The following is a 22,729-nucleotide window of genomic DNA, read 5'->3' on the forward strand; positions in this document are numbered from 1 at the left end:
TTTTTTTTTAAAGATTTTATTTATTTATTTGACAGAGACAGAGACAGCGAGAGCAGGAACACAAGCAGGGGGAGTGGGAGAGGGAGAAGCAGGCTTCCTGCCGAGCAGGGAGCCCGATGTGGGACTCGATCCCAGGACCCTGGGATCATGACCTGAGCCGAAGGCAGTCGCTTAACCAACTGAGCCACCCAGGCGCCCTGATTACTTTTTTTTTTTTTAATGAAGAACTAAGGCCTGTTTTTTGAGTTCTCTGATTGGAGTTTAACTTTAGATCTCTTGCATCCCCATAAACTATCATTTCATTTCATTTTCCTTAAAGAGCAGCGGGAACTTAGCCATTTGCAAAGCCATCTGCCAGCAAAGCCTTACAGATTTTTATGATTCCCCTCCACCCAAGGACTTTTATAATTGTCTGTTCCTACTAACTTGACAATAATTGTTTTTAAGCAGTTATCTTTATCAAAGCTTTTCCAAAACAATCTAGTTTTTATAGAAAAAACTCTCTTTTATTCTTATATTTCACTTATATTTCATTTTACATAATGTTAAATTATATCAAGTATTTTTAAGGCTTGCCTGTTGATAAGCTTCTGTGCACTTTTCTACATTTGGCTTATACTTTAATAAAATGTTAATCTAAACAGCAGTTAAGCATTTATGGTGCTATATTTGAAAATGTGGGTAGGGTATGACTCCTGGGATACTGGGGATATGGGAAGGTATGGAAAGGAGAGGCCCAGTGGGGAGTACTCCTGATAATTGACAACTCACTTTCTCACATAGTACAGTTGAATGGACAGATCCAGCCTTGTTTTATCTGCCTCTTCTGTTTTTGGTTCCAGGGTCTGTTGGGATGGTATATGGTGAAAAGTGGATTAGAAGAAAAACCAGACTCCCATGACATCCCTCGGGTCAGTCAGTACCGCCTCGCTGCCCACCTGGGATCAGCCCTTGTTCTTTATTGTGCCAGCGTGTGGACTTCACTCTCACTGCTGCTCCCTCAGCACAAGGTAAAAGTCAGTCTGTATTGTTAGTGTATCTGCACGGATGCTGACAGGGTCAAAGGAACAGAAATTCTGTTTCTAATGGGAAATTATAAATCAAAATGCACACACATTCCCTTAGTTACACCTACCAGTTTACCAGAAATTAGATAAAACCAAAGATGACAGAAACATTGAACTTTGAGACTCTGGAAAGCTTTGGAACTGCAAAGTAAAATGTGCCATTATTCTTTTGAGCTGGAGCAACTCATTCAAAGGAAAATTAGTACAGGAGCCAAATACTCTATCAGCATTGCCTGTTGGGAAAAGTGAAAACACAAATTTCAGGAATGGTGGGAAGGGGTTGCAGCAAGAGCAATCCCAACCATTTCTGACTCCCAGAGGGATGGTGGATGGCGAGGTGAGGAAGGCCAGAATGAGAGCTGTTGCTGGACCTTTGATGGTAAACAAGAGCCATGAGAGTTGTTTGTTCTTTAGATGGGGACCTACCATCATCACGTCTGACAAGTCTGATCTTGTGATCTTAGTGATCTTGCCTGAAAGTATTTCCCTTTATGCTGATTAAAGGAAAATACTAGTTTTTCTAAAAATGAGTATTATTTTAGGTATTAAAGTCATGGTTGACTTGGGTAACCTGTTGATGGAATGAAGTTTGAGATGACAGTAGGACTTTTAAGTAGAATTATCCGATAGGTACTTGGAATCAGTAGCCTCAATTCCAATAAGGAAAGGAGTTGTGGATTTGGCAGTCATCCCCACAGGGAAGCCAGATGGGGTCGAAACATTGGTATAGTAGACAGTCTACATCGGAATAATTCTTGTTCTCTGAATTGCCTACAGCTGTAACTGTACTTGCTGATAACCACTCTTTCTTTTTAATTCTTGTCATCTGGCACTCCCACCCATCCACCTCTGTACATACGCACCCAAGCGTTCACCCACATGCCTGCACAAATACCCACACACTCCTAAACACTCTCTACGGGAAATGGTGCTCTGAAAGGTTGCCGATGACTTTTTAATTATCAACGGTTTTTCTCTTTTTATTTATTTATATTCCACCAATTGCAGAAGGGATTTGAGATGATAGTCAAACATGTAGTGCTAGTCTGTCCAACACAGTATCTACTAGTCACATGTGGCTATTTAAATTTTAATTAAAATTAAATAAAATTAAGCGTACTTTTAAAAAGCTGTTTACTTAAAGTTTAAATAAAATTAAGTTTTTATTTAGTTTTCAGGTGCTGTGGCCTCATTTCAGGTCCTCATTAGCCACGTATTGGCCAGTGCAGATAATAGAACATTTCCATCATCACAGAAAGTTCTGTTGGACAGCACTGATATACAGTCCTATGATATCTTAGTGATGATACCTCACTCTTCATATACTAGATTATAGACCATTTAAGGGCAGCACTGTGATTAACTCCTTTGTATCTTTATGGTAATCTGTTTATAAAATTCTTAATAAATATTTGTTGATTCACTGATTAGTATCAGAAGTTGGCTATAGTAAAAATAAAATTTTTATCTTACCAAGACACTAAATGCAAGAATCCCTACCTTAGTGATTTTTTAAGATTTATTTATTTGAGAGAGAGAGTATGCACAGCGGGGAAGGGCGGAGGGAGACAGAGAGCCTCAAACAGGCTCTGGGCTGAGCATGGAGCCCAACGCAGGGCTTGATCTCACGACCTGAGATTACTACCTGAGCCAAAACCAAGAGTTGGACGCTTAACCGACTGTGCCAACCAGGCGCCCCTCTACTTTAGGGATTTTATACAGTTTTGATTCTGACTATATTTGCTAAACACAAAATATCACAAACGACATGAAAATCTAGTCCTGTATCTTAAGCCACATCCTTTCAACCATGGTGAAGCATTTTTCCCTTGAATGATGCAAATCATTATTGAACAGGTATGTGTTGAGTACTTACATACTAAGCACTGGGCTAGGATTACTTCACTAAGCAAGACAGATGGCAGTTCCTGCCTTCACAAGACTTACAGGAAAGCAGGGAAGACGGACAGTAAATATATAAATGTTGTAAAATGTGATGCATGTTAGACCAGAATATCTGCTGGGAGTGCTTAACCCATTTAGAGGGTCAGAAAAGATCTGATTGTTACTTGGGTTTGGCCTTGGAGATCTTTGCTGCCTCCCTTAGTTCCTGCAGTACAGTGTATCTGAATGGTTTTCTTTTCTTCTTTAGTTGCCTGAAACTCGTCAGCTCCTGTGGTTGAGACGATGTGCTCACGGAACAGCAGGCCTTGTGTTCCTTACTGCTCTCTCAGGTAGGACTCTTCTCGTCTAGCGTGTTTAGTTTTGTTCCACCCTCAGGCGGAGGGGGGGGTTCTCTTGCCAAACACTTTGTCCTTTCCTCCTGCACCTTCATATTTCCCTATCACATCTGCCTCTCTCATACCCACTGTCTTCATTCTCTGTTTTCTATTCCTTCCTCCCTTCCAAAAACTCTGCTTTCCAGTCGTTTGAACACAATTATTGAACATTTATCGGGATCCAGACTGCCTAGGTTCAAATCCTGGCTTTACCACCTATGAACTCTCTGACCTTGGGCAAGCTGTATAACCTCCTGGGCCTCAGTGACCTCATTTGTAAAATGGGGATGATGGTAATAGTATGAGTGATACATGTGAAGTGCTTAGAACAGTACCTGGCACGTAGCAGAGGCTAGGTGCAAATCAGAGAAAAGTCCTTTCCTCAAAGATGGTCTAAGATGAGCTCATTGGGGCAAAGGGACTGACACAGGACTTTTTCATTCTTTAAATCACACCTCTACCCTACCTCTCTCACTCGAGAACTGTACCATCCAATACATTAATCACTAGCCTCATGTGACTATTTAAGCTTAATTAAAATTAAATAAGATTTAAAATTTAGTTCCTCAGTCACACTAGCCACATTTCAAGTACTCAGTAGCCACATGTGGCTAGCAGCTATTGTGTTGGCTGGCAGACAGAGAACATTTCCATCAGCACGGAAAGTCTTGTTGAGTAGCACTGCTCTAAAGAAAATCATCAAACCAGTGATTCACCTCCCCCCCCTTTTTGGTGGAAGAACATGAATTTTGACTTTATAAATGCTATTTATATAAACAAGGAATGTGATCTAAACATCCCTGAGTCGTATTTGCTCATAAATAATGGATCAGTCATCCATTAACTCGTGGATACTTTATGTGTTTATCCAGGATTTAGTTTATAAATTTTTTCACTTCTGTGTTCACTCAACAAACATTTTTTTGAGCACTTGGGGAAGACAGATAATAAACAATGAAAACATATGGCAGATGGTGTTCAGTGCTGTGGAAAAAATAAAGCAGGATAAGGGGATAAAGGTGGGTTTGGGGAAGTGCTGTCTTACACAGGACCATTGGGGAGATCTCTTTGATAAGGTGAGTGGAGACCTGAGGAAATGAAGGAGTAAATTATGCAGATATCTGGGGGAAGAACATTTCCAGAATAGATCGAGTTCATAGTGGGATAAGGAGGGCATCAAAATCACTAAGGGAATGTTTCCATCCAATGTGCCTTGTTCTAGAGCTTCTAGTTCACTCCTTTATGGGAGAAATGCCAGAATCTTGGGGTGGGAGAAGGTGAGGATGCACTTGTGTTGTGGTGGTTTTTTTTTCTTTTTAAGTTCCCATGGTGATGATGATGTATATTCTCTGAGAACCCCTCCTGTAGATCTTTTTATTCTCTGACTATTCCTTTTGTCTAACTCTGGGATAATAGACTTTTTCTATGTCAGAACTAGTATTTGAGGGACGCCTGGGTGGCTCAGTCCGTGGAGCGTCTGCCTTCGGCTCAGGTCATGATCCTTGGGGTCCTGGGATCGAGCCCTGCGTCAGGATCCCTGCTCAGCGGGGAGCCTGCTTCTCCCTCTCACTCTGACTGCAGCTCTGCCTACTTGTGTGCTCTCTATCTCTCTGTCAAGTGGATGAATAAAATCTTAAAAAAAAAAAAAGAACTAGTATTTGAGCTCTTTTCTACCTCATTTTAATAAATACCATTTTCCTTGGAATATAGGGGCTTTTGTGGCAGGACTGGATGCTGGGCTTGTTTACAACTCTTTCCCAAAGATGGGAGAATCTTGGATCCCAGAGGATCTCTTTACCTTCTCCCCCATCCTGAGGAATGTTTTTGAGAATCCCACCATGGTGCAGTTTGATCACCGGATTCTGGTAAGTCTGGCTGGTGGTTACCGGCTGCTGAGCACAGAGAGCCTCTCACAGGCTTTGGGGCGTCTGAAGCACTGAAGGCAGCACCGAGAGAGGGTAGAGCAGAGTGGGCACTAGACTTCCTTTGCTTTTTCAAAGAAATTTAGCACCAGTTCTCTGATGAGATGTTTTTGTCCTAATCACCCACACCCGTTCTAGCCAAATTCTGGCTTTCGGGATACTGCTGTCTTCTTGAAGTTCAAATGTGCCTTTTACCATCTGGCAAAGGATAACTTCCCTCAATCCTGCACACACATAGGAGAGTCATTTTAGTGGAAATGAGGCTGAGTACAGAAGAGGGGGCACGGACAGTGGTTGCTGAACACATAATTGTCAGAGCTGACCCAAAACCCCAGGGAGCTAAGAGCATCATAAATCAATTATGATTTATATGATCAGTCAGTATTTCTCATCTTATTTAAGCTGATGTTTATTAAGGACCTGCCGGGGTCATGTTACGATTGGCTTGGTAGCCTGGGCATGATGCAGTGGAGCAGGGAAAGACACAGCAAGGAGGCCAGCAGGAAGCAGAGGGGCCACTGCAGTAATGCAGGTGAGAGTGGTGGGGCTCTAGGCTGCATGGAGGAGCAGGACTTGAAGAGAATGGTGGGTCACAGAGAGGCTCTAAGGAGTAGAAGGTTGGCTATAGGAATGAAGGTGAAGAAGATCCCAAAGTTTGTTCTGTGGCATGCTTAAGACTCACCCGGATATGGGACTATTGAAATGAGTGTTGGGCTGGAGACGGAGGATGTCATCAGATTGAGGTGTGTTGGGTGTGAGATGATTGAAGCACGCCCAAGACAGGTCCATCCAGAGGCCTCAGATCCCCAAAGGCAACACGGGCGCTTGGGCCAGTTACCTTGTGGGGGCTTAGGCCCCTCCACCAACCACATTTTGTAACAAGTAAAGTCTGGTTGAAATTGTCATCATGGACAGCTCTGAAAAGGAAAAGTGAAATAGAGGCAGAAAATGATAGGAAAACAATCTCCTTGACATCATGGAAGTGGGGCGAGGAGATCCTATTGCCAGTGGGGGGGAAACGGAAATTAGACTTTAGGTTGTTCTCAGCACGAGCTGCCGGGACCACTACCTCCTCTACTGACAGCCCAGGAAAATAATAACCCTCACGTGCTGGGGTCAGCCCTGCTTTAGAGCTGCAGGATTAGAGAGGAGGTAAAATGAGGCATTAGGATGCAAAGAGTGATTTAAAACGTGAGGGCCGCACCTGGCGGGGGTGGTGCACCCACGTGAGAAGAGCCGGCAATAGGTGCAGAAACCGCAGGTAGAGCCCCGGGGGACACAAGCATTTAAGTGGCAAGCAGAGGAGCTGGAGGAGGCTGAGGGGTAATCATAGAGGAGCCACAGACGGCTCTCCGTGTCTGGGACAAGAAGCCTTCGTGGTTACTCACTGGTTCTAGAGGAGAGAGGTATCAGATGAGCAGAAACCAGGAGGGTGGAACATTTCTTCCTGGCACTCGAGGAGATGCCTTCCTCCCTGCAGGGAATCACTTCAGTTACAGCTGTGACAGTGCTCTATTTCCTCTCCCGGAGAATGCCCCTTCCTCGAAGGACCAAGATGGCCGCAGCGACTCTGCTAGCTTTGGCATATACACAGGTAGTTTCAATATTTGTAATATTGATTATATCTTTATATATCCTAATAAATTTTATGTATTATTAATTTTATTTAAGATTTTATCTTAATGAAGAATAATCGGAAAATAAAATGAGGATATCAGTATACACAAGTTCTCACAAGAGGAACAGTGAATGGCCAATAAATATGAAAAGCTCTTTAGCCTCACTCATTATCAGAGGAGCAAATTAAAACAGTGCATGCCATTTTGTGCCTGTCAGATTGGGGGGAAAGTTTTTTTAAAAGATAATCAGGTATTGGCATGGGCTTAGGAAAATGGATACCTTCATATATTCTTGGTGAGAGCATGAGTGGGTATAATTTTTTTCAGAGGGCAGTTTGGCAATAGCTTTTAAAATGTTAAATATATAATCCTTTGATCCAACAAACTGACTTCTTAGTGCCTGCCCTAGAAATATTCTAAGGCACACTGTGTACAAAGTAATTCATGATACAATTGCTGTGATAGTAAAAAAAACTGGAAACAACCTGAATAAACAACTATGGTACACATGTACTGTGTAATACTGTGTAGCAGTTAAAAATAATATCTCAAGATATATATTAAGTGAAAAAAAAAGTGACAGAACAATCCCATTTTTAAAAGCACAAAAGTATGTTTCTCTATAAACATAGATACAAAAGTACAAGTGTATAGAAAGTGTCTTTGCGGAGGGTAGTTGGGCTAGGATGAAGGATAATTAAAGAGAATTTTAGGTTTATCTATTTTGTTTGAATTTCCTCTGCTGCGAGTATATTTACTTCTGAAAATTTTAAAATACATATTTTTAATGCTTTGATGGGAGAATGTGGAGGTTTATGTATCTGGTTATCCATGCCCAGTCATTTCAGTTCTGAATTTGTGGTTCCTGCTTTTTTGACTGCGTTCTTTCCTCTGTAACAGGTGGGCTTAGGCATTAGCACTCTGCTGATGTACGTTCCAACTCCTTTGGCTGCCACTCACCAGTCGGGCTCCCTGGCTCTGCTCAGTGTTGCCCTTTGGCTCATGAGTGAACTCCGAAGAGTCCCAAAATAATTCTCAGAGGATCAGCTTCCTAGGAGTGAAAGTGCTTTTGAGAGCTCATCAGAGAGCACAAGAACTTGGGAGTCTTCTAAAAGGATGACCTTGGCATACCAAGTGGTTTCCAAATTGGTCAAGTTATTTAAAATTCTTTGTCTGTTTTTGACAAAGTCACTGGATCAGGAGTGTCATTAAGTATGTTTAACTAAAGAATCCTTTTTTAAATATTTGTACATTTGGTTCTGTCATTGAAAATCATGTTTAATGTAGAGAAAGAAATGTCTGCATTTGTTGCTTCTTAATAAACTGTCTCAGATTTCTTAATGTTGGCAAGCTCTTGATTCTACATGCATCATCTCTTGTTTCCTTGACCTCCTGAGTCCTAAATTCTGCCTAAGTAGAAATTCTTTATGATCTCACCTTCACTTACATCAAGTGAAGATTCAAAGGGAAGGACTGGCACACACCCTAAAGTAGCCAGAGAGCCTTCAGCAGGAAGTAGTGTCTTCTGGCGTCCTGATTTTCACAATGGGGAAAGGGCATAAAGACAAGCTTACTGTCTGCATGTAGCAAGATGGCTTGTGAGTACTTAGAAAAGGAGAAAATCACTGGTAACCCACTTTGACTCATCAAGCACTAACCTAGTTCTTCTTTTGATTGTGCTGTTACGTCGCTAGGTCAGGTGAATGGTATAGATAGATAATCAGTTCCTGCAAGGGTTTCCCAACAGCCTCATGGATAATTAAAGTACGCCTTGACAGTATAGGTAGTACATGGACACCTACTCAGATACGTAAACAAATTTTTGTTTAATGAATTGTTGTAATTTTGGTCTTACTCAACTTTATTTTTTAACTTGGGGATTTGGATGAAGGCATCACAAAGATCAGATTTGAGAATGGAACAACCCAACACTAATATAATATAGATGACAGTCACAACTCAAAACAGTTCCAGAGTGGCACCCGCAAGATGAAATTAAACATTATAAATGTAACATCTTCATTTTAATTAAATAGGTTGTATAAGTTTGAGGTGGAGAAACCTGGCATATCATTTCATATAAAACAGACAGGGATTTCAGTTGGCCACAGGCTCAACATGCACCAATAATGTGATAACACTGATAAATAAAAAATTAGTGGTGTTTCCGATTTCATCAATGGAAGTATCACAGCCACACTCAGAATACCTCAGTGCAAGTGCTGTGTTTCATCATTGGTACCACATTTAAGGAGGACATTGACCACTAAGTATGTATCCAGAGGAAGGGACCAGGATGGTGAGGAGTCCAGAACCCTATACCCCACAGGGAATACCTGAAGGAACTAGGGGTATTTAGCTGGAGGGGAACATTTGGAGAGAGCAAGATTCCTGCCCTTCAGAAGTTGAAGTCCTCTCATGCAGAAGGAGCTTCCTTATGCTGCAGAGCTGGGAGCAATGGGTAAAAAGAAATGCAGAAACCCATCCCCCTACCCCCTTCCCCTCTAAAAACCTCAGTTTTTGTTTCTCAGAGTTGATAGTCTCTCATGGTTCATCTCTCCCTCTGATGTCCGCCGCCTTCATTTTTCCCTTCCTTCTCCCAATGTCCTCCATGCTATTCCTTATGTTCCACAAATAAGTGAAACCATATGATAATTGACTTTCTCTGCTTGGCTTAGACTGGGTGTTATACGAAAACAATGAATCGTGGATCACCACATCAAAAACTAATGATGTATGGTGACTACCATATTAAAAAAAAAAAAAAAAGAAATGCAGAAAGCTGGTTTTTCGTTTTGTAGAAGGCAAGAGTTGGATCAAAACAAACACCCACTAGGCTGTGGTGAAGACAGTGACAAAGTGGAGAGCAGGTGTCCCAGCTAAGGGGTTAAACCATTGCTGAACTCTGGCCTGTTGCAGCTGTATAGTTCCAGAGTTGTCAGATCTGATTTTTTAAAGAAACAAAACATCTAGATTTTTATGTGAAAGCTCTCAACAGTTGGCAACTAATTTCAGGTTTTTTAGAACATGACGCAGGCTGAACACATCTGAGAGCCATAAATGGCCTAAGGTTTGCCCATCTACAATCTCAATTAGATGATCTCAGTTCCCTTTCAACTCCAATATTCTGTGAGTTTCATTGTGACCTATAGTTACTATGCTCAAGTGGTTCTTAGCAAAACAGAAGTAGTTTGTCTTTGATTTTTTTAAAAAATCCCAGACCCCGGGGCTTATGCTATTGTTAGAAGTAGCTTCTAACTTTTTTCACATTAACATTTTTGAAAATCTTAAAACCCAAGCCTCACCCAAGACCAATTAAATCATGATGTCTGGAAGCAGTAATAGACGTATTTTAAGTTCCCCAGGTCATTTCAGTGTGCAGGCAATTGGGCACCACTGGCCTAGGCCTTTACAGCCTAGCCACCTTAGAAAGTTTTGACCAGCTTATTGCCATCCCCTCCAAATTTCTACCCACCCCCATCTCATTTAATCTGATCCTATTAGTGTGCTCATGGGTTATCACCTCTTCTAGATAGAATTCTTTAAAGAAAGGAAACTGGTCACTGGGGCAGGTTCCTATCCATCATCTCATGATCCCCAAACTGAGGTTGTCCTTAGTTAATAATTGAGTCACCAGAGAGCAGTCTGACCCAACCCCAAAAGCCATATGCTAGTGCTTCTACAGTTCCCTCCAACAAAGTGGCAAAGAACAAGTTCAAGTTCCAGATGTTTTACTTCATTTTTCTTTTATTACAGATGAGTAAGTTTGGACAAACAGATTCTGGTTGCATTTAGCTATATAACTGTATTGTGCCTATCTATGAGCTCTTGGTGAACGGAGATTATCTGAATTATTTTTATGTTTGCATTATTCCCAGCTTAGACATATACCAAATACTGCATGAATGAATGGAAAATGGACAGTTACAGATTGAGGTCCCAGACACTTCCTTCAAAATAAGTCATCATATCCCTAGAAGATTAAATGAATTTCCCTTAATATTTTCAAAAGTCTTGCCAATAACTCTGTCAGTTGTTTTTAAAACATCAAAGGAAATTAAAACACCTGGCTTTCTTATCAGTCCAGAATTTTTTGTCTTTAACTTGCACTGACAAATGTTGTCCATTGTAGAAGAGGTATTGATTAGCTACTGCCTAAAGTGATGATCATGACATTTGGATGACCAGTTGCTCTGCAGCATTCCTTCCAGTTCTGGAACGAATGGCGGGTTATGTATCAGCCTATGTAACACATATGCCGTGTCCCTGCATAAGGGACAATGCATCTCCCTCTAATATGCATTGCACTTTTGTTCAACACTGATTTAACAGTACTTAACAGAACTTTGACAACTATTGAGCAAAATTATTTAATGTGAAGCATTAGAAAAACCTACAGTCTTAGCAACCCCCCGAAGTGATGCAATATAGGCAGCCTTTGGTTTTTTAAAGCAAGAAGGGAGTGTCTGGCTGTGGGTCATGATAGGTGCCTCTCAACACTGTGGAGTTCATTGTTGAAGGCTGAAGTAATGGAGGAGACAAGGCATACACTTCAGGGCTCCCACAAAAGAGGAATTGTGGAGTGAGAATTTCAAACACAACATAATGACGGCAATACCAAAAATCAGAGTATTTGTCTGGGATCCTTATGCAGGGAAAGATTTGTGAAGCTAATAAGGTACAGAGCCTTCACCACTAGCAATTTTAACAGGCCAAACTCGGGCACGTCCTCTGCAGGACGGGCTCCTCAGGAAGCATCAGGGCTACCTAAATACTGGAGAAGCAGAGTGGTAGGCCACCAGGGGGCGCTGTGAGCAGCACTACTTAAAAGGAGAGGCTCAGGAGCAGACGTGTCCTCAGGCTTGCCTGAAACCATACATGCATGGCTATAAACATCCTTGACTTAGAAAGGTTTTTCAACTTTGGGTTTTCTAAAAATGGCAGGCCACGACTGAATACACTTTAAAAAGCCCTTAAAGTATGAGTAATGACTCAATTTTACAAATAAAAGGATTTTCTTAGTGCTCAGACTTCCAGAGAAACAAAATGGTCAACAGATGTTGACCTTCTCTGTCCCTCTAATAATGGCACTGACAAACTGGAAATAATGAATTAGAGTAAATGGAAAACACTTACGTAATAATACAAGGGAAGTCTATTAGTATATAATAAAGGAGTCCTTGTTTTTTGACAAGTATTTTTTGTTAACACCAACCAAATCCTTGCAAGTCTGACCGAGCATGTGGCCCTAGTGGCCGGACTCTGAAACTAAGTATGACCTAAGAGGCTAATCTGGGAGAATCTGAAGTATCTGTGGCTACTTCTACCTTAATTCTTGATCCCAAATGAAGTGACATCACATACCACAGCACACAGGGAAAATAGATACTGAATGAGTATGAAAAGAAGTTTAAAGACAGCAAAAAGAAACAGCATTTTATTTCTGTAAGGGAGTCTGAGAACTGCCCAAGAATTACAGCCAAGTTCATGAATGAGGTAGATCTAACAGGCATTTACACCTTAAATAATTTCAATTATAACCATCAAATGAATTGCTTAGATGCTGTGGTTAAGAAAATTGTACAAAATTAAGCAAATTGTTTAAAGAAACATCTAAAGTTTAAAAGTATTAAAACAAATATAGGCAGGTAGAATTGACGTAGTAACAACTTGGTGCTATTTCTAACAAAGTATTTCTTTCATATTTTATTCCTAAATGTGAGCAAAGCGATCACAAATGAAGATCAGAAGCAGTTATAAAGATTGGGCATGGTTACTTGCAGTCAGCTCTATTATAAAGAATAGATTCTGTTGAAATACACATCTTGCACCAAGATTCTGTCAATGAGAATTTCATTGCAGGTGTCAAAGGTATGTATCTGTAGTACAGAGAACAGAGAAAACTGAATCCAGGAGGCCACTCACTGTGACTTTGCACATATTACCACAGCTCTCGGCCTCAATTTCATCATCCATAAAACCCAAGGGGGTTAACAGAAGACAGACCTCTAAAATCCCAGCTGTAAAAATCTCATCTTCTGAAATTTACATAGAACGATTGCTGTTGGAAACTCCATTCCCATCAACCTTAATGTCATAATGTCAGGGACAATGGATAAAGTAGGAGATGACCTCTGGCTCCCTTGGGCAACCTGGCCTTTTAAACCAAAGACCAAAATCCACTTCCTGAAACTCTATCACTTCCCTCCGTTCTCCCTCACCTTTAGTTCCTTAGGCCAATGGTTAGTCCTTTAGTCCCTTTGGAACTAGCCTCAGAGCATCTGGTCTATAGATTTATAGTTTTATGATGGGAAATGAACCAGAGAGGGCAAGTGACTTGCCTGGAATACCAGAGCTAGTCAATGATAAAGCCAGGACAAGAATCCAACTCAGCTGTTCCTGACACCAGTGTTCTTTCCCCTAAATCATACCACCCACCTGTCTTTCACTCCTGACGAAAAGCAAAACAAAAGCATGGGAATAGGGGTGGGGAGAGCATCTGTTTAGATAATACCAGTGAGAAGTAGAAGTTATTTTATTTCAAAAATGTAAATATGGATGTGAAGGCATCATGCTCCTGATTTCAAACTATATTACAAAGCTATAGTGATCAAAACAGTCTGGTACTGGCATAAAAACAGACACATAGATCAATGGAACAGAATAAAGAGCCCAGAAATAAACCCTTGCATTTATGATCAATTAATTTACAACAAAGGAGGCAAGAATACACAGTGGGGAAAGGACAGTCTCTTCAATGAATGGTGTTGGGAAAACTGAAGAGCCATATGGGAAAGAATGAAACTGGACCACTATCTTACACCATACACAAAAATTAACTCAAAATGGATTAAAGACTTGAATATGAGACCAGAAGCCATAAAACTCCTAGAAGAAAACATAGGCAATAAGTTTCCTGACATCACTCTTGGCTATATTTTCTTAGATCTGACTCCAATATCAATGGCAATAAACACCAAAATAAACAAATGAAACTATATCAAACTAAAAAGCTTCTGTACAGCAAAGGAAACCATCAACAAAATAAAAAGGCAACCTACTGAATGGGAGAAGATACTTGCAAATCATAAATATGGTAAGGGGTTAATACCCAAATTATAAAAAGAACTATAACTCAGTAATAAAACACATTCTGATTTAAAAAATGGGCAGAGGACCTGAACAGACATTTTTCCAAAGACATACAGATGGCCAACAGGTACATGAAAAGATGCTCAGCATCAGTAATTACCAGAGAAACGCAACTCAAAACCATGAGCTATATCATCTCGCATCTGTCAGGATGGCGATTATCAAAAAGATAAGAAATACCAAGTGTTGGTGAGGATGTAGAGAAAAGGGAACTACTGTGCACTATTGGTGGGAATGTAAACTGGTGCAGCCATAATGGAAAACAGTATTATGAAGGTTCCTCAAAAAACGAAAAATGGAACTACCATGTGATCCAGCAAGTCTACTTCCAGGTATTTATCTGAAGAAAATGAAAGCACTAATTCAAAAAGGTATATGCACCCACATGTTCACTGCAGCATTACTCACAATAGCCAAGATAAGGAAACAACCAAAGTGTCCACTGATGGATGAGTGGATAAAGAAGATGTATACAACTCCCCTCCACACACACACAAAGGAATACTACCTCAGCCATAAAAAAGAATGAAATCTTGCCATTTGTGACATGGATGGACCCTGTGGGTATTATGGCTAAGTGAAATAAGTCAGAGAAAGACAAATACCATATGGTTTCACTTACATGTAGAATCTAAAACACAAAAGAAGAAACAACAAAACTCATAGATGCAGAGAACAGACTGGTGGTTGCCAGAGCGGGGGAGCAGGGAGGGTGGGCAAGACAAAGAAGGGGGTCATAAAATAAATAAGTCATATCATGGGATGTAATGTTCAGCATGGTGACTAGAATCAATAACACCAAGTTGCATGTTAGTTAACTTTATATGGTGACGGGGGAAACTAGACTCATTGTGGTGATCATTTTGTAGTGTAGACAAATATCAAGTCATTGTGTTGTACACCTGAAGCTAATACGATGTTTTGTGTCAACTATACAACAACAAATATAGATGTGATACTAAATGTTAATACCTGAAAAGATTAGCTTAGTAAGTGCATGACAGACTCAATCAACCACATTTTAATAATCACTGCCCAAGGCCTTTGAAGTTAAAAAAAAAAGCTGTCAGGCTGAGGGAAGGCAGAATGCTTTGGATAACATGAAAGATTAAGACAAGGTTGTTAGAAAGTGACTAAATTCCCTACACCAAGGAAAATCAATCCAAGGAGCTAATGTACAGAGATGAAGATGGCATGATTTTGCCTAGAGTTAAATGCAACTTAAATCAACATAATGCCATATACGTGGGTACGATACATATTTTCATTACGTCCTAGTGACAAGAATTCAGAGAAAAGTGATGGGTTGTGCCATCGTAAGACTAATAAAGCATCACATCCTATCAGCCACTGACTCTGATTTTGACATTTGTGGCCTGTCTCGCTAATGATAAAAGTACTAAAACCATTCACATTCATTTTGCTATTATCAAGAAGACTGGCTGGTAAGATTCAAAGGAACTGCTGGGATGTGAATTTAAATGAAATCATAATTATCTTCACAGGGAAACCACTGAAAATGCAGAAATACAAACACAGATCTTTAAAAAATCTTAAAAAATCTTTAAAGAGGGTTAAAGACAAGATTGAGTCCATTCGCAAGACGATTATGAGAAAGCAATATAAGTAATTGGCCTTCAAAGAATAAATGGCTCCTGTCTCTAGCTAATGAGATTTCATTTAAAACTGTTAACTGGGAGCAATGAAAGAAGCACAGAAACCAATACCGACAGCAAATACTCAGTTTTTCTGAGGAGTATGATAAAAATTTGTCCTTCTTACATTTATACCATGGAACTCTGAAAAGTCATATAGTAACAAAGACAAGCCTAGATCCTATAATATTAAAATAATAAACAGGATATAATACACTAAACAAAAACTCAAGAACTAATTAAAATAAATTAAGAATAAGAAATACATTTACATTGAAAAAATGATAAGCATAGGATATCCTGAGTTTCTCAATTATAAAAAGAACACAAAAAAGTAATATCCATCTGAAAGGCTGTCATGATTAAATAATATACATAAAATTCTTAAGAGTGTATGGTACACAGTAAATGCTTAACAAATGGCAGCTATCATTATTATAACCAGGAAGAATAACAACTTCATTAATAAGAGCTTTCAAACTGGATTCATCACCACCTCCTCCCTGCTTCAGCTTCATTTCGAGCACACGAATGTGATCACTAATAGCCAATTAGGTAGTTTTTGACCAGATCACTGACCAGATCTCACAAGAAAACCAAAAATAGTATTTGGAAACCAAGGTGAGGGAAAAAGAAAGAGTACCTGAGGAGGCACTGGCTAGCAAAAAACATATTCTGACATTATTTATAAGCAGCACTCATATGACGAAGGTTCACTCACAGTGATACAAAGGTAAGAAGTCAAAGAAAACCAAGGCAATTTAGAAGTCTTAAAGATTAAAGGAAATTGCTGTGACATAAAACCCTAATGAAAAGTAAAAATATTTCCAGAGGGAGCTATAAGACCCTTTGCTAGATCATTTTTATCTAATTTGAAAACAATTTAAGACTCATATCTTTTCACCTACCAACTAAGAGTGAGTATACTTATTTTCATCTGTTCATTTCTAGGAGGATCTTGATTTTTCTCTGTTTTATGAAGCATTTAATTCCTTTCTGATCCCACTATGGAATTTATGTTTTAATAATTCTACTTTTTTCCCCATTAAAGTCAGCCCTAAAAATAAAGTGACAAAAAGGAAAACAAAGCTACTTCAAGTCTGGGAGCATATTCTTGGGAGGGACATTCAACGCTACATGTAGGAAAGGATAAAGCATGAGGAAGATCCCACGGGGGAAGGTGCAAGTTAAAGGCTACATGTAGGGGAGGAACAGAGCTCCTGAAGGGCAGTGGATGAAATGTAATCATAGGGCTTTTCTCTCTCATTAACGGAAATGCGCTCTACGACTGAGCAATCTCTTAACAAAGGTTCTGAAAGTTGCCAGGTGGCTTATTAACAGATTTACCTATGTATTCCTAAGCTTAGAATTTGCTTCTTTTCAGACATTCCAAGAGCCAAATTGAGAAAATTTCTATTTCTCGGGAAAACATTAATAAATAAGAGCCTGGGTTTTATTGCCTTTGCCCACTCTCCTGATACTGTTCTTTCCTTCTTTAAAAACACCCCAAATATATCCCTTCCCAAACTATGCATTAAACTATGTATTGATCTTAGTGAAATAAAGGAACTCTTTTTATGTTTTCCTGTAAAGGGGTTCATAAAAATAGGCCTAGAGACAGTGACTTAAAACCAGACAAATCCAGATCTCCAATCCCATCAGCTTCTCCATCCTACAAACACACTTAAGGCTCAAAAAGAAAAATTAATGCCCAAACAGCTGGTGAAGCACATAGACACAGAAACATTTTCTATCCTGGTCATACCAGGTATTACATAAGATACTGTCAAAGTCTTCAACTGACCATTCACTTAGAAGGGATTCTAACCTTTTAAAATCACATGCTAATTAATTAACATCAGCAACATTATGTCAGGGATCTTGGACCACACTCATAATGACTTATTTGTCAAGTAAGCAAAGAAACTATGTTATTTTGTTTGTCTGGAAGTTCATATCTGTTCCACTGAAATGCAAATATCTTGGAACCCTACTAAAGGGTGTGGATGTCCACATATATGATATCTCTGTTACAGAGAAAGAAGGGGCTGCTGCACTTGCTGGAATGTCTTCGGCTTTGTTATCAGATGCTCCAGTTTGGTTATAACCAGGCTTCCAGTTTGCCCAATGCCAAACTTCATGCTTTAGCAAGGGGAGAAAAATCTAGATGCCAGGAACACACCAGACCTTTCGGATAAAGGGGTAGGAGCATGCTTCAACTGGACTACGGTTGGTCCTCTTTGTTAGCACCAAACTCTCATTATTTAGTTCTTCACAGACTAAATTACAGCTTCTCTCAGAGAAGAGGACCTAGATATTGAAAAGGAATTAAAGTAGATATTAAGGTAGAAATTCCAAGGCCAAAGATCCCAAGGTCAGGCAAAGCAGCATCTGAGGCCAGTACAAGAAAGTGGTGGAACTCAGTGGGCAGCAACTCTGGGGTATTCAAGCTTCCCAAGTCCTTGTCCGGCCTCACGGCCCTACCTGTACCCCAATCATGGGCACCACCTCCTCAATCCACAGCAAGTCCAGTGGAGCCGAGGTTCGAGTTTGTCGGTGGTGAATTCGGCGTAGCCGCAGAAGGTACAGGATGATAGCCAGCAGCACCACCAGGATACAGGCGAAGAAGAGATAGTGGTTGTAGACAAAGGAGAGGCGGAACCAGCTACCATGGGCCTGCCGAACACCTTCTTGCCGCAGATCCCTAGGAAGAGTTGGAAGGTGGAAAGTCATGTTAATTTCAAAGAGAAACAGTTATGATTTAAAAGGCCAGCAGTGTTATCTCATTTATTCTATTCATGCAAATATGCTAGGATACCAGCTCCACAGGGCAAGCAAAGCTAAAGAATGTCTCCAGCCCGAGGGCCGCTATGTGATTTCTCCTGTACTTTCTTTGCCAGGGCCTACAGAGGGAGGCTCACAGGCCTACATCCTCCAGGATCTGGGGACAAAATTAGAAGGCAAAAAAATGAACAGTAAGATAAGACTGATCGTCTATAACCTTAGTCTTAACACTGACCCCATACCATTCTGTAAATACATACATCCAGTCTGTAAATACGGTACTAACAAGAATAGGGTGGCCCCTAAATCCAATCAAGACATCAGAGTGTATCCAAATCTTTGAAAAAAAAAATTGACTGTACTTCCTGAGGATTTAGGCTATATCTAGAGAAAGTTATCACCTAGTCAGTAGTACTGTAGTCTGGAAAAAAGTAAGGAGACCTGTAAGCCAAAGTGCAGCAGCCTGCGTGCATAGAATGAAGCCGCTCTTTGGTCCAGACACCAGATCCATTTCTGTTTGTTTGACCTGCAGTGTTTTCTTAAAATGTGAATCTCCAAACTGAACGCCTGCCTATGACATATGGACTTCTGGCTTGTCCTGACAAATGAGAACTGGCAGATGGTGGTACAGCATTTCTGCACGGCAGTCCTCAGCCCTTCATCCGGAGTGCATACTCTCTATCTCCCCACTTCTCTCACCTCTCTCCGCTGCCTGCCTTCTGAGGTTAGAGAAACAGGCAACAAAGATTAAAAATTCATTTTAGTTTATCTGAAACAATCCAGGGGAGAGAGAACCTAAAACTATCCCAAATATCTTATGGCACATAGAGCAAGACATCAGGCTATCACAGCTTGATGACAATACCCCCCTAAGGGCATCTCATGTGCTGTGTTCTGATTCTGGCCCACCAAAAAGCCTTCTAAATCAATGACATACTCTCTAGAGTGATTCTAGCCATTAGGAAAGACTGCTCTATACACACAGCTACCCCAGTTCTCTAGTCCGACGTTTTCTACAGTAACCGAAGAATGGCATTTTAGTTTTATTTTAGTTTACCACTCAGTATCTTAGAACTGGTTAAGTAACAGCTCAATCCTTTTTTTTTTTTTTTTTTAAGATTTTATTTATTTATTTGTCAGAGAGACAGAACACAAGCAGGGGGAGAGGCAGGCAGAGGGAGAAGCAGGCTCCCCGCCGAGCAAGGAGCCCGATGTGGGACTCGATCCCAGGACCCTGGGATCATGACCTGAGCCGAAGGCAGCCGCTCAACCGACTGAGCCACCCAGGTGTCCCGAACTGGTTAAGTAACAGCTCAATCCTAAAGACTGATTTATTACGGATAAACAAATAAAACTGAATTCCTGAGATTGCAAAGCTAAAGAAGAGACACCGGATTATATTCTCAACCTTCTTTCTGTTTCAACATGCTTGGGTAGTAATAATAGTTCATGGGGTAGTAATAAAGGGAGTTAGTTCGGATGCTTTTTTGAGGGAGAAAGGTCACTTACGAAACCTATTCTGAGACACCAACCAACGCCCTCTGATCTCAAGATGCCAGTTCAGTCCACTTTACCTGAGTGGTAAGAATCGTGTTTTATACAGAATGGCTCCCAGTGTCCACTGAACCTCTCGGTCATATACCAGCTGGGCTGTCTGCAGGTGCGGGTAGTCATAGGGAAAGTGGAATCCTTCATGAAGAACTTGGTACATCCAAGCCGATTTAAAACACTGATATCTGTGTGACAAAATAATATTTTTTTGAAGAAGAAGGAGGAAAAAAAGAGAATTCTAATGTTTTCTATATACTCCCACTGGATGTCAAAAAAGACCGGTCTCTCTCTACTTCACCTTCCTCGCCTCTAGGTGGAGCCAAACCTGAGCCTACTTTATCTTGTTTACCACAAAAGTGAGGACTGCCTTTTCGCAGTAATGATATTGTGACTGTGTTTTCTTTTTCTTTTTCTTTTTTTTTAGAGAGTGAGAGAGGGCAGAGGAGAGGCAGATGGAGAAGAAGAGAGAGAATCTCAAGCCGGCTCCATGCCCAGTGCAGAGCCCGATATGGGGCTCAATCTCACAACCCTGAAATCACAACCTGAGCCAAGATCAAGAGTCGGACACTCAACCAAGTGAGCCACTCAGGTGCCCCCTTTTTCTTTTTCTGAGTCCTTATCTTCAAGGAGCCTGCTGAAGTATCTACAAGTCTACTTACATGATGTCTGGGATTTGCTTCAAAATAACCCAGCTGCGGTAAAGAGGGCAGAAGGGTGGGAAAATGGATGCAACAAGATTGGGCAGAAGCTGATAGCCACTGGTAGAGAAACAGGGTGACAGGCATCCGGGAGTTCATGATACTCTTCTATTTTTGTTTATGTTTAAGATATTTTACAAATGTTTACAAAAATGGGAGGACTGACAAACCAAACTGGCAAAATATTGGCATTTCTTGAGGCTGGGTGAGGTTTATGTTACTTTTCTTTCTACCTTTCTGCATGTTCCATATTTTAATTTAAAAAACCCACCACTTTTGATTTCAAGCCACTCAGAGAGAACCTTGCGGTGACCCTGGTTTTCGTTGACTTCGCTAAACTAGGCTCACTATTTTAGCCCCTATTGCTCAGAAAACCAAAATCAAAAATAATCAAATTCTCCTTCAGCATAAAATCACATCTGTGCTCTTACTTGCTCTCTCTCCCTCATTGTAATATGCCATCTACATTTTCAGGCCAAATCTAAGGGAGAAAAGGAAGCTACTTACTTGAGTCGATGCTCATCTGCATGTGATGAAAAGAGGCCATTCTTGAATCTCTGAGTTAGTACTGACCAGGCCATGCCACAGTAATCCTGGAACAAGTGCACAGAAATGCTGCAACGTGAAATTAAAGCCAAACCCTGTAACCTCCCTACAGTCAGAGCTGCTCCATGTCTGAAGTTACTCATGGGCTACTAGTTGACAAAGGAAAACAGAAACGCCCCCTTCATTCACTGGACACCGTGCAACACAAGTGTCAAATGCAGATGCAGGCTGCTGCGGGTCTCCTTTTTATTCCCATCACCTCAAGTCCAATACAAAGCCAGCCCAACATGGCTCCTGAGCCTCTTCAGCTTCAGACAGGGATAAGGTTAGGACCAGGAAGAGCAACATCAAAGCCAAAGGGAGCCTCATTCTGCTCTACGTCAGACTAACACGAGCAGGTAAAGTAGCTGGTACAGAACGGTCAAAATTATACCACTGGCCTGTCTCAATGTTGTAGTTCTCCCCAAAGGAATCATTCCTTTTGGTTTGATCAGTTAACTTGTATTTCTTGAATGTCTACTTTGTGGCAGGTGCTATTCTAGGTGCCAGGGAGATTTAGCAGTGAACAAAACAGACAAAACTTTCTGTCCTCATGAAGCTCTCACATTCTAGTGGTAAGAGACAGACAGTAACCAAATACATATATATGCATGCATACATACAACATGCACATACCTATGTACATATACACATACATATAGAGTGTGTTAGATGACATAAATGCTCACAGGAAAATTAAAACAGGAAAGGGAAACAGGTAATATTGGGAAGGGCTGCAGTTACGGATATGGTTGCTAGGGAAGGTATAACTGGGAAAGTAACAGTTGAGTCAAAGTAAAAAAAAAGAGAGAACAAAATTATCTCTTTTACCTGGGAAAGAGAACATATTAAGCCACTAGCAACTTGGGCAAGCAATAACTTGAGCCCTTTGGTGTTCAAGGGAATAGAATCTGAAGAAGTTTTAAAATGAGAGAAAGATGCGGGCCATGGACATTTAGAGAGCCCTGGATGCTGGAAAGGAAAAGGAATATGAGTGTATTCCTGGAGGCTGGAGAAGAACAAATACAAACCAGGTTTTCCTCAATATTTCTCTTTTTTTTTTAAAGATTTTATTTACTTATTTGAGAGACAGAGAGCACATTTGGGGGGCAGAGGGAGAGAGACAAGCAGACTCCCCACTGAGCAGGGAGTCCAATATGCGCCTTGATCCCAGGACCCTGGGATCATGACCTGAGCTGAAGGCAGAGGCTTAACCAACTGAGCCACTCAGGTGCCCCCTCAATATTTCTTTTTTTTTTTCCCCCCTCAATATTTCTTAGGGACTGCCTTTAGGGAACAGAATATTACACATACTACAGATACATATATATTTTTAAGATTTATTTATTTATTTCGAGAGAGAGCACAAGTGGGAGGGGCAGAGGGAGAGGGAGAGAGAATCTCATGACTCCGTGCT

The 22,729-nt window shown here is 40.7% G+C and overlaps 2 protein-coding genes across 3 annotated transcripts in view; one reads left to right on the plus strand and one right to left on the minus strand.

Moving 5' to 3' along the window:
* COX15 (cytochrome c oxidase assembly factor COX15) overlaps nucleotides 1-8,228 on the plus strand; it is a 14,182-nt gene extending 5,954 nt beyond the window's left edge. For both annotated transcript variants that reach the window (XM_081823648.1, XM_081823649.1), the window contains exons 5-9: nucleotides 843-1,010; nucleotides 3,220-3,301; nucleotides 5,057-5,211; nucleotides 6,749-6,862; nucleotides 7,788-8,228. In XM_081823648.1, coding sequence (XP_081679774.1) covers nucleotides 843-1,010; nucleotides 3,220-3,301; nucleotides 5,057-5,211; nucleotides 6,749-6,862; nucleotides 7,788-7,919 — 651 coding nt within the window. In that variant the 3' untranslated portion in view covers nucleotides 7,920-8,228. The remainder of the gene's footprint in view (nucleotides 1-842; nucleotides 1,011-3,219; nucleotides 3,302-5,056; nucleotides 5,212-6,748; nucleotides 6,863-7,787) is intronic.
* A 4,068-nt stretch (nucleotides 8,229-12,296) lies between these two features.
* ENTPD7 (ectonucleoside triphosphate diphosphohydrolase 7) overlaps nucleotides 12,297-22,729 on the minus strand; it is a 41,172-nt gene continuing 30,739 nt past the window's right edge. Inside the window, exons 11-13 of the mRNA XM_081823647.1 lie at nucleotides 21,235-21,320; nucleotides 20,053-20,214; nucleotides 12,297-18,398 (exon numbers count right to left, since the gene is read on the minus strand). Of these exons, the coding sequence (XP_081679773.1) occupies nucleotides 18,167-18,398; nucleotides 20,053-20,214; nucleotides 21,235-21,320 (480 nt within the window). The 3' untranslated portion in view covers nucleotides 12,297-18,166. The remainder of the gene's footprint in view (nucleotides 18,399-20,052; nucleotides 20,215-21,234; nucleotides 21,321-22,729) is intronic.

This window comes from Leptonychotes weddellii, chromosome 6, assembly GCF_054177405.1.
Source record: "Leptonychotes weddellii isolate Sample4059 chromosome 6, ASM5417740v2, whole genome shotgun sequence".
NCBI lineage: Eukaryota > Metazoa > Chordata > Mammalia > Carnivora > Phocidae > Leptonychotes > Leptonychotes weddellii.